We start from the raw sequence: 12,436 nt of genomic DNA on the forward strand, positions 1-12,436 counted from the left end.
ATTAATATTGTATTAAACTGTGAATCCCGAGAAGGGTTTTGGCTTATGGAATAAAATAATAACAAAGTTTTCCTTTCGCCTCCTACTTCCTTAACCTAATCTTCTTCTCTTCTCTTCTCACCTGATCCCGCTTGTGACGTTGTTAGGGTCTACCTAATAAAGAATTCACCGGAAGAAGCAGTAATCGTCTCGGGATTCTGAGAATTTCCAAGATTAAAGGACAATAAATCATCGGAGGAATCATTCTTTAGCTCGGTGGTAACGATAGAGCCTGTATCAAAGCCAGGTTTCAGCGAATATTCATCGGAAGAAGCAGTATTCATCTCGGGTTTCTGAGTATTTCCAAGAGTAAGGGACAAGAAACCATCGGAGGGAGCATTCTTCAGCTCGGTTTCTACGGTAGAGACTGGTTTGAACGAATCTTCAAGATTAGGGGACAAGAAATCAACAAAGGAACCATTCGCGGGATCGGTGGTGGACCTGGTGGTGACAATGGACAGACCACTATTGCTTATCGGATCACTGAGACGACGAACAGTATCTTTCTCTGTAACATCGACACCATCTTCGACAGAGTGATATTTAATCTCAAGACCACAATGGGAACATCTTGTCCTTCTCGCAACGTGATCAGTGACAACAGTGGCCTTCTTACATCCCCTACAACAGTCACGCCACACCTGCATCATCGAAACCCTAGTTTTTCTATCCTGATTTCTCGATTCCTTTGATCTCTTCGTCTTTCTCAGTGCTGAGTAGAGTCAGGTGGAGATTTCGGGAAAAACAAAGTGGAGGGACTCTGAATTCTGAAACAGAGTTTAACGGTTGCTTCTCATCTTATTTTATAGACAAAAAAAAAAACAAAAAAAAGGTTGAGAGTTCAGCTGTGTTACGGTACACGTAGATACAACAATATGAAGCGTTATATAATAAGATGGGGCCCATTAAGCTTCTATCGGACGGTCTTTATCGTTTCGAGATATTACGAAAGGAGATGGAACTTTGTGCCGTTTCAAGGCTCCGTCACTAAAACCAGTGCCGTTTTTTTGGCTGTTTGCCTGAGGAGTCACTCTCACCGTCTCACGTGAGTCTTGTTGAGTCCTAAATAAGAGTTCAATCATAAATGATTAAACGGTCCAGTCTATTATTTTCCTTTTTATATGTAAATCAAAACATAATTTTGGTTAGAGAAATTCTCTTAGATAAGTGGTCCATATCCAAAACTATGTTGTGAAGACTCTAAAAAGTAATTAATATTGAGTGTTTTTGGTATCAAAATAATATGTTCCTGCAGAGACAATTTATATTTTGGGTTATCACGAGAGGGTCTTTTATTATTTGCGTATTTTACAATTTCTCAGCTGTTAAGAGTTTACCAGAACACATGCTTGTATATCTAACATTCATAATAAGTGCGCAGGAGAGGATATCCAAATTAGAAGAAACACATACACATGCAAAAATGTGCAATCTAATGTAGATAGAGTAAGAAATTGTGTTAGAAGAAAAGAAAAGAATACTTATCCTTTATTAACTAATACTGAGTTTTTAACTAATACTCTTATCCTCTCCTGCGCACCTCTAATGTAGATAGAGTAAGAAATTGTGTTAAAAGAAAAGAAAAGAAAATAAAACTTAGTAGAGAAGAATTGTTTCATCCACTGGTATTGGAATTGTATCAATAAACTCGAGAAATTTAGTGACTGACACAACGAAAACACTAGAAAATTCGAAAATTTTAGTCTGGCCATCCCAATTGGTATATGAATTTGATCACAGTAATGGTAACTGGTAAGTACTACTGGTAACAAATCCGCAATAGTAGACAACCCTTAATTATGCGATGGTGATGTCCCACCAGCTGAGCTGACCAATTCACACCAAATTTTATTATATTCGTCTTGCGTAAATCACGAATCTTTTCTTCATTTTAAGTTTTCCTTAACATCCGGTTTACTATACTCATAAATACATAACTGCATCTCAATTCTCCATTAATAACACTTTCTTTTATGTCTTGACGATCAAATGTTAATATTTTTTGTCATCTTTCTAATCCAACAGTTGAGGTTAGTCTTTATCTTTATCCAGCGGCTGTGATTTTTTATGTTTGCTAAAAGTCACTAAACCAAGAATGTGTCTTTCAATCGCAACCTTTTGTTCACGTTTATGTGAAGCATCACCTCTTTCTACTAAACCAAAAGATGTGTCTTTCAATTGCAACCTTTTGTTCACGTCTTATGTGAAGCATCGCCTCTTTTTATTCTCATTTTTCACCACCTTTAATTGTGCCTCTTCATACTGATTTATATACCTAAACGTAAACAACCATGAAACAAAAAGTGGTGTTATTCCCTCTTCTGAAAGTTGTATTAGTTTTCGTGAATTGTGATTCCTTTTGTCCAAACCTCGTCGTAGACTCACTTCTGACTAGCGACACGCAGTCGGTTTTGGTTGCGATTCTTTATTCTCACAAGTCACACTTTTTCACAGTTTTGATTTTATTCCGTTTTGTCTGGTAGCATCTTAAAATTTCATTATTCCTCCTGAAAAACTTCATATTTCTCACCTTTAATTTTTGTTGATTCATAAATTAGGAAAGTTATGTAACCACATGATAATTAGATATTAAGCCATGTGGATATAAATATCTCCTAAATTTTCATATGAAAAATTATGTTTTAATGAAGAAAGATTTTTTTCTTTAAACTTTGAAAAAACGTGAGAATTGGGTTGTACATACTTCGGATTGTTCATAGTAAAAGGTTATTAATTACGATGTGAGATTTATCCACTGTCTCACCATCTCTCATTATCGTATCTTTTGTTTGATTTACTTCTGCAACAGTATGGGAAACGGAAAGTTTGGATTTTGTTATCCCTTTTGGGTTTACTTGAGTTCTCTGTTTGTGTTTATGTTGTGATTTAGTTATTTACTCCTGATTAGAGAAGTTGAAAAGGTATGATAGCTTTTTAGAAGTAGGATATACCAGAAGGGGGCAAAATTACTGTGTCATGATGGAGACATTAAATAAGATTTTTTTTTTCTTACATCACGCTAGGAAGTTGTGTTTTAAATGATTTCACTCTTTATAATGGGTTAAAACAGAATTTGCTAACAGATTGGAATTCTGTTTCAGGTCAATCACACCGTATGTTGATGTTCCTCTCGCCACTATTGCCTATTCTGATCGCTGGGCTTACGAAGGCCAACTTTCTTATTCAATAGCTTAAAAAGCATTTGATCTTCATTCTGAACCCTTCTGAGCTTGCATCATATCAGAACGTTGGTTAGTATTTTTTCCTGAATTAAAAAACCTACATATCTCTTGTGCCCATTGATACGTCTACTATTTTGTTTAGAGTGTAAATCTTAGGTTTTCAATTCTTTTAGTCACCAATTTTTTCCATTAAAATATAGCGCTGTTTTGACAAGGTATTGACGTTACTATTAGATTTTTTCTTTTTTAAGGATGATGTGTCGAGCATAATCAATTATGACGAGGTGAAGTGACGATAATGAAAGGAAAAAGTGAAATATATTTAACAAGCATGTTAAATTTGGTTATATTTGTTACAGCATTGTAACAAATATTATTTTAATTGTGAAGCAAGGCCATTTGAATTTAATGATTTAGGTTAGCTATCAATATAATATAAAACAAGTTTTTTAGAACATACAAACAGCGATGAGAAGGAAAGCCAAGACGCTGAGGAATATGTTTCTTTAGTTTTTCTTTACATCATCTCAATGAATGTTCTGATTATATGGCTATATGTTTTTATCTCAAAACAAAACAATTGTTTTCTACTACTATGTACTTAACTCTTCAATTTTTGATCAAAAAAAAAAACTATTCCATTTTGAATTTTTTAATTTCTAAATCAAAGGGACGAAAGTGAAATGTTGCTTCTAATCTGCTAACAAATAGTTTCAAAAATAAAAGAACTTTTAGATATGTTACATCATCGTCGCAAGTCACAACATCAGATGAACAACTACATCGATTTAGGTCCGAATGGTAACGGTGTATTTAATTCTGCGTGACAAAAAATTGATAGTACATTACGGTTCAATTGTGGTTCATGCTGAGAGAAATATATTTACGGGACAAGTGCGGTTTATACCGAATTAGCAGTACAAAACAATTTTTCATTGGTGAAAATAATAATTGCGGTTCATAACAAACTTATATATATATATATTGTTACTATAATATTTGTATGAGTAGATTAGTAAAAATATAAATAATTAATATAACTGCAAACTTCTATATCTTTTGTGTTAATTAAAAAAATATTTAGAACCATAAATACCCAAATTTTATTTAAATTAAAATTTAGTTTCTTATGTAAATATTTTTGTGCCCAATTAATAATATTATTCATAAGTTATTAACATTTTGGTTATTTATTTTTTTTATTTTTTATAATTTAATAGAGAAAGAAGAGAAGAAGAATATTTTTTTGTAAATTTGTTTTGCCACAAAATAAAAGAGAGAGAACATATATATGTATTAAAATTATTAAAAAACATTGTAGTATCGTTGCAGTTTCAAATCCGTTGGGTAAAAGGCATTGTTGATTATAAAGGCGGTCCAAGGCAAAAAATGTTAGATAAAACTGTGAATTACTTTTTTTTTTTGAAAAACGCAAATTAATAATTTTTTACATGAATGGTGACTTTACCCGAGTTTCACAAAAACATCTTCCAAAAAAGCTTTTATGATGTCTCCATTCACAACCTTAATCTATGGTTTAGTTTTGGTCCACTTCAGATGGTTTATATAGCCAGCCTATGGGGAAAGTGTGGAATCATTTTATTCTAATCAAAGGTGCTGTTTATTCATAGTATTTTTTGTATGTTTAAAACCTTATACCAACAAACAAAATGCCTCTTTGTTTTTAAAAGATGTCATTCTCTATTAACCATACCAAAGATTTCCTCATCTTCAATGCTTGTGATTCATCATATACGTCATTTTTTGTTATATATTTTAATTAGGGTGCAGCCACCATTGACCCATGGTTTCAAAACTCATTGCAGGTTAGCCATTTTATCCGACTTTGTTGTTTACACACGCTCCTACTTTCTTCTTAGGCTAATAAACCAATTGCCTCTTCGATTTCAAAAGTTTTCATTCTCCATTTGCCATACTGTTGGGGTTGGGTTTCGACGGTAAGCAGGCCCATAGGAGAAGCCCAATAAAGGTCGGTTGTAATGATCATTGTCGGGTCCGTTATGAACCCAGGAAAAGGATTCGTTTTGGAGGCGCGTCGAGTCAACTGCGAGACTGCGGAATCACGAACCAAGATCTTCGAAGGAAATAGTTAGGATATTGTTTTGTGTTTAAATATGGGAACTTAGGTTGAGGAAGGACATGAAACCTTGATCAAGTACAAGAGAAATATTCAATACAAAAATTCAGTTCGCTATTCTTCATTGTTTTTTTAATTAATTTAAACTGAAAGTCTGCCCAAATCTCGTTTCATTTCCAAATCANCAAAACACAAATTAATATTTTTTTTACATGAATGGTGACTTTACCTGAGTTTCACAAAAACATCTTCAAAAAAAGCTTTTATGATGTCTCCATTCACAACCTTAATTTATGGTTTAGTTCTGGTCCACTTCAGATGGTTTATATAGCCAGCCTATGGGGAAAGTGTGGAATCATTTTATTCTAATCAAAGGTGTTGTTTATTCATAGTATTTTTTGTATGTTTAAAACCTTATACCAACAAACAAAATGCCTCTTTGTTTTTAAAAGATGTCATTCTCTATTAACCATACCAAAGATTTCCTCATCTTCAATGCTTGTGATTCATCATATACGTCATTTTTTGTTATATATTTTAATTAGGGTGCAGCCACCATTGACCCACGGTTTCAAAACTCATTGCAGGTTAGCCATTTTATCCGACTTTGTTGTTTACACACGCTCCTACTTTCTTCTTAGGCTAATAAACCAATTGCCTCTTCGATTTCAAAAGTTTTCATTCTCCATTTGCCATACTGTTGGGGTTGGGTTTCGACGGTAGGCAGGCCCATATGAGAAGCCCAATAAAATTCGGTTGTAATGATCATTATCGGGTCCGTTATGAGCCCAGGAAAATGATCTGTTTTGGAGGCGCGTCGAGTCAATTGCGAGACTGCGGAATCACGAACCAAGATCTTCGGAGAAATATTTAGGATATTGTTTTGTGTTTAAATAGGGGAACTTAGATTGAGGAAGGACATGAAACCTTGATCAAGTACAAGAAATATATTCAATACAAAAATTCAGTTCGCTGTTCTTCATTTTTTTTTTTTATTAATTTAAACTGAAAGTCTGCCCAAATCTCGTTTCATTTCCAAATCAATTTATTTGTTGTTTATCGCATCAACACATACCAAATGATATTTCATCTTCAATGGCTGAGAATCTTCATTTACATCATTCTTTGTTTATACATCCTTAGTTGGGGTGTAGCCCCCACCCCTCTATTCACCATTGCCCCACGGCTTCAAATTGTAGGTTAGACATTTTATCCGACTGTGTTGGTCACACAAACTTCTACTTATTATTCTTATAGATTAATGGGTTTAGTGGGCAATCAATCACAAATTTGCTAAATGCCAGGAAAGATTGAGAGGTAAACATGTAATTTGGCTTAATATTTCAAACGAAAGTAATTTGCTCCTTTCAATTTCGATAAATGTTTTCCCTTTTGCATAACTAAGTGGCAATTACTGTAAATAAAGCCAACATTTCAAACATTTTAAAAAACTTACTCCTCTTTTAATTATAAGAAGATACCCACATCGATCATATCTTCCAAGTATTAATTTAGGCAATTGATTGTGATTTCTAATTTTCATAGATTTATATTTTTAGTCAATTTGGTTGGTTGTAGACTTGCAGTTTTGTTTTTTGTTTTTTGGCAAACATTGCAGACTTGCAGCTATGAACTCTTTCTATGTGCTTCTCTTATTATTTTTTGTAAATTTTGATAGAACAATGATTTAAATTTTGTTTTATGTGAATATTTTTCAAAATTGATTATCTGAGTATGATTCAAGAAGCTTTGATTCAGATATGTTTAACATTATTTTTTTATTGTTATTGAATCGATTTTATATATGCAACAAATTTTTTATTTAATTAATTTGGTTGATTCATCTTAGTCATTGTTTCTGATTTTTATGCTATGCAATTAAAGGATTACCATAAAATTTCCACTCAAAATGTAAAATTAATAATGTTAGTCATTTCAAGTTTTTTACTTTCCTAGTGTACTCTAAGTTTTTTACTTTCCTAGTGTACTCTAATAATGATCCTACCTTAACATTTCGTAAGAGGCATCACATGAACCAGTCCAACAATTATAACAAGAAAGCTAGTGGATAGAAGCAAAGATTCGAATATTTTTCACTGCGGTTTATTTAAAATAACCATATAAAGGCTTTTAAAAAATTTCATTTCAGTCCACAACTAATTTTATATTAAAAATCCCAAAATTAGAAAATTAAAAGAGACTAATCAGAGAGGACAAGAAAAGTAAAAAACCTTCTCCTCTCTCTGCCTTAAGTCCTTGCTCGTCTTCTTTGACACGGCTCTCATTGTTTGTTTCAATCAGCTGACGAACGAAACTCGAATGAAAGAGCCAAAACATACGACACAAAAATATACTACTACTATTTTAAAAGAAATAACAGTTTCATCGAAAACAAAGCTTCAATTTGAAACATACTCTCTCTCAAAGGTCTTCCTCTTCTCAGTTTCTCTCTTGATGTAAGAGAAAGCAAAGCACCAAAACCCATATTATAATTTTTAAAAAAGCTCTCTTTTTTTCTCTTCTGGGTTGTCTGAATTCTCTTTTAGTCGGAGGAGTACCAAAAGTCAATCAGAAGCGTCGTCGTAAATATCGAAACTTTTCCTTGTGGGTTTCTCGTTTTTGATCTACAAAATATGGTTCAATACCAGAGACTCATCAGAAAAGGGGAAAAGCTTAGAGTTTCAGTTAATGAAAAAGGTGGTTCCTTTGCCGGAACCGTCGCCGGTGGTGGTGGCTTCTCAAAGATAGCTAAACCGAAGATTATCCTAGTTCTCTTTCTCTCGTTCCTCTCTTGCTGTTACATCTTCAGCTTCTCCTCTTTCTCTCTTCTAAGTAAAATTCACCCTTTTTATATAATTACTTCCATTAAATTTTCTAGTTTTTTTTCTCATAATTTCGATTGTGAGAATTAAAGCTTATTTGACTTGTGCAGATGCTTTTAGCAGAGGAGCTCAAGGATTTGGTCCTTATGAACAGTTCATTGCACCTCTATGTTCAGGAACCTCTAATGGTATTTTTAAATCTGTCTAATTACACTCTTACTACCGCCGAATTTGATGTTTCAGAGCCTTTTTTTTTTTTTTTTTTTTCTCGCTATCTGACTTGTTTTATCTTCATCTAACAAAACATGTTCTTACTTTAATAACCTCCTTGGCCCCCTTTAATGATTACAGGAACAATTTGTTGTGACAGGAGTGGGTTTAGATCCGACGTTTGTATCATGAAAGGAGATGTTAGAACAAACTCTGCTGCTTCTTCATCAGTCTTCCTCTTCACTTCCCTCGGAAAAAAGACAAACATCTCTCAAAAGATCAAACCTTACACAAGAAAATGGGAAACAAGTGTGATGCAAACAGTTCAACAACTCAATCTCGTTTACAGAGATCGAAATGATTCTTCAGTCTCTGAATCTGATGATGGTCACAACATCTGCGATGTGTTCTATGACGTTCCTGCTGTTGTTTTCTCCACTGGTGGTTATACTGGAAACGTTTACCACGAATTCAACGACGGGATCATCCCTTTGTTCATCACTTCACAGCATTTCAACAAGAAGGTTGTGTTTGTGATCGTTGAGTATCATAGTTGGTGGGTTATGAAATATGGAGATATCGTTTCTCAGCTGTCTTATTATCCTCCCGTTGACTTCAACGGTGACAAGAGAACGCACTGTTTCAAGGAAGCTATCGTGGGGTTGAAGATTCATGACGAGTTAACTGTTGATTCATCGTTAATGCTTGGGAATAAAACGATTCTTGATTTCAGAAATGTGTTGGATCGAGCTTATTGGCCTCGTATCCGTGGATTGATACAAGAGGAAGAACTCGAGGCAGTGAACAAGACTGTTAAAAGAGTTAGAGAAGACAGGTTCAAGAAACCAAAACTAGTGATTCTGTCGAGAAACGGGTCGAGGGAGATACTCAACGAGAGTCTTTTGGTGGAATTAGCTGAGGAAATTGGATTCTTTGTCGAGGTTCTGAGACCTGATAAAACGACAGAGCTGGCAAAGATCTATAGATGTTTGAACTCAAGCAATGTGATGATCGGTGTACATGGAGCTGCAATGACACATTTCCTTTTCTTGAAACCGAAAACAGTCTTTATACAGATTATACCAATAGGAACCGAGTGGGCGGCTGAGACTTACTATGGTAAACCGGCCAAGAAGATGGGATTGAAGTACATTAGTTACAAGATTAAACCGAAAGAGTGCTCTTTATATGATGAATATGGCAAAAATGACCCAATAATACGAGATCCCAAGAGTTTTACTCAAAAAGGATGGGATTGCACTAAGAAGATCTATCTCGAGAGGCAGAACGTGAAGCTTGATTTGAAAAGATTCAAGAAACCGTTGTCTCGTGCTTATGATTTCTCCATGAAACGAATTTGACCGGTGTATAGCATTACACAAACCGAACCGAAAGTTTTGCTCTTTTATTTTGTGTCAATTTAGCTTCAAATGACTCAATTTTACAAGCTTTATTACTAACCGGAAAATACCAACTAAGCTGAGTTTTTCAATGAGTTCATACCACATCCAAATGGGTCTAAGGGCCCAACTATTGTTTGCTTTGTAGGCCCAAAATCCAAAACATGCTGTCGATGATTTCTCCATTCATTTTTTCACAGTTTTATTATTGTGTGTTGTTTACAAAGCTAAAAGTAAAGAAAAAAAACACACCAAAGATTTGTAAAATAAGTAAAAAACATCCAAACGGATCTAAGGGCCCAATTTTTTTTCTTTTTTTTTTTCTGTTTGATATTATTGACTTTGAATTAATAAGAAAAATATTCTATTTTTAATTTATATTGTACCTTGTTATGATTATCATCGAATTTCACTGTTTTTCAAAAAGTCATATGATTAAAGCTCTTCTAGAAATCTGCACAAAAAATAGTAAAATGGAAACAGTATCACAAGTGGCTCATTCTCTTTTTTTAGCATGTTAGAAGTGTCTGGTTAATGGCAAAATAAAAACAACCTTTTTTTTATATATACAAACAAACCTTGTGTAAGTAATATCCCAAAGCGATTTCTCCTTATATTTATTATTTTATTTCATTTATGGGAATTTTTGTAACAAAATAGAACCACAAATAGATTTTGTTTCCTTTCGTAGAAGAAAAATAAATCTTAAGAAATCACGTTAGTTTCATATTGGATGGTAATTTACAAATTCCTAAAGAAATTAATGTTTTTCCATATATAAACATTAATGCATAGGAGATATTATTTTTTGGCAACAACTAAAGATAGTAAATTTATCCCAAAAGAAAAAAGAAAACTAAAAATAGTAAAATGTTTTTAAAAATGTGTAAAGTTTTATTTAATTTTAAAGTTATACCTTGAATTGAGATTGTGTAAATCAGATAACTTTGCTTCCATCACCCTTTGTTTTGGTATGAAAAAACTACATGTAAACCAAAGTTAGTATTGTTCAATAGGTTTTCTGGATACAGATTCAATTCGGTATAGACCGGTTTAAGTGGTCCAAGCCTAACCAAATATTTTCAGTATTTCTTAACTTTTCTGATCTAGTCTAGTATTAAACTATTAATTATGTCAAAAAAAAAAGTTAGTATTAACATAATTTAATTCCCAAAAAGGGAGAAAATATTGACCAAAAAAAAGATCACCATTAAATGACTTAAAACAATATTTAGAAACACTCATCTGAATAGTTTTACACTCTAAAACAAAACTGTGAGCTGTATTAACATTTTTTTTTGTGTGTAAATATTTCCATATTTATACACAAATATATTTGTTTACCGGAATTACACGACTAAACTAATTAATTTCTATTTATTTTTTTCTAATGTAAAGATAATTCCAAAATACTGTTTAAGGTTCTCTAAATATAATATCAGTTACAATAGAAAGTCTTCTTTATAAAAGGATATTTTTCTTTTACTAAAAATATAACAAACTTGATTTCGATGGGAAAGCAATCCTGCTAGTAAGAGTTTACTATCTATAGAAGCCTTAAAGCCCACACCTTTTGCGTTTTCTTAGCATCATATTCTTATTCTTCAAAATAAGGCCACGTTTTGGCTATTCTACTAGATCTCTCACAAAAAAAAAAAAAAAAAAAAAAAAAGTTAAAAAGAAAAATAAGGCCACGTTTCTACTAGTATCTTTTTAAAGCTATCACTGTTAAGGATCACACTTATCATATAAACGTGGTATTAAAAGAAAAAAAAAACTATTTAAAGATAAACACTATAAAATTTAAAGAACTATCAATGTTGTTTAGTATGATGGTTGATCAAAGATTTTCCTAATATACGGGTCAATATTAATATACATATATTTTAACCAATAAAATTTTGGTAGATTAAAAGTTTTTAGAAACGTAACAAAAAGCATGACCTAAAAAGAAAGAAAAAAAATAATAAAAAAGAGGAGAAAACCCTAGAAATATTAAAAAAAGGGAGAAGAGATGCGAAACCAAAACAAGGCGTTATAAAAGGGAAAGAAGTGCCAAAAGAAGAAAACAGCCACTCACACCAAGCAAAGCAAATTAAGCAAAACCCAGCCAAAAATGGAAAATTGCTACTTATAGTAACTCCATTTTTTCTTCTTTTTTTTTTTATATACAATTATAATAATACCTAATTTTGGTCTAATTTTTTCTTTTCTTTTTTTCCCATCCTTAGCCCCTTTCCCAATTGTCATATTTGATCGATTTCTAAAGAAAACCTCCCTTATATATTCACACAAAATACACAAAATCTCTTCTTTTTTAACATAACGAAGAAGAAGGGGCTCTTCTCTCTACTTCCTCTGTATCATCCATCATCTCTTTTTTTTGGATTTTACAGAAGCCCAGATTGATTTTTTTTTTATTTGTTCAGAGAGAGAGATATGGGGAGAGGAAGGATTGAGATTAAGAAGATTGAGAATGTCAACAGTCGTCAAGTCACTTTCTCCAAAAGACGAAACGGTTTGTTTAAGAAGGCTAAAGAGCTTTCGATTCTCTGTGACGCCGATGTTGCTCTTATCATCTTCTCCAGCACCGGCAAGATTTACGATTTCTCCAGCACCTGGTAATTTTATTATCATACGGAAACCAAAAGATTTTGTTTTTTTTTTTTTTTTTTTTTTTTTTTT

The 12,436-nt window shown here is 32.8% G+C and overlaps 2 protein-coding genes across 2 annotated transcripts in view; both read left to right on the forward strand.

The window, feature by feature from the left end:
- On the forward strand, positions 7,612-9,754 carry LOC104792028 (EGF domain-specific O-linked N-acetylglucosamine transferase-like). The gene is made up of 3 exons (XM_010518051.1): positions 7,612-8,151; positions 8,252-8,329; positions 8,493-9,754. Exons 1-3 carry the CDS (start codon positions 7,953-7,955, stop codon positions 9,710-9,712), a joined length of 1,497 nt encoding a protein of 498 aa, XP_010516353.1. The 5' UTR covers positions 7,612-7,952; the 3' UTR covers positions 9,713-9,754.
- The window catches only part of LOC104792029 (agamous-like MADS-box protein AGL18), a 2,584-nt gene continuing 1,998 nt past the window's right edge, over positions 11,851-12,436 (forward strand). The window contains exons 1-2 of the mRNA XM_010518052.2: positions 11,851-12,111; positions 12,181-12,372. Of these exons, the coding sequence (XP_010516354.1) occupies positions 12,191-12,372 (182 nt within the window). The 5' untranslated portion in view covers positions 11,851-12,111; positions 12,181-12,190. The remainder of the gene's footprint in view (positions 12,112-12,180; positions 12,373-12,436) is intronic.

This window comes from Camelina sativa, chromosome 6 (assembly GCF_000633955.1).
Source record: "Camelina sativa cultivar DH55 chromosome 6, Cs, whole genome shotgun sequence".
Classification (NCBI taxonomy): domain Eukaryota; kingdom Viridiplantae; phylum Streptophyta; class Magnoliopsida; order Brassicales; family Brassicaceae; genus Camelina; species Camelina sativa.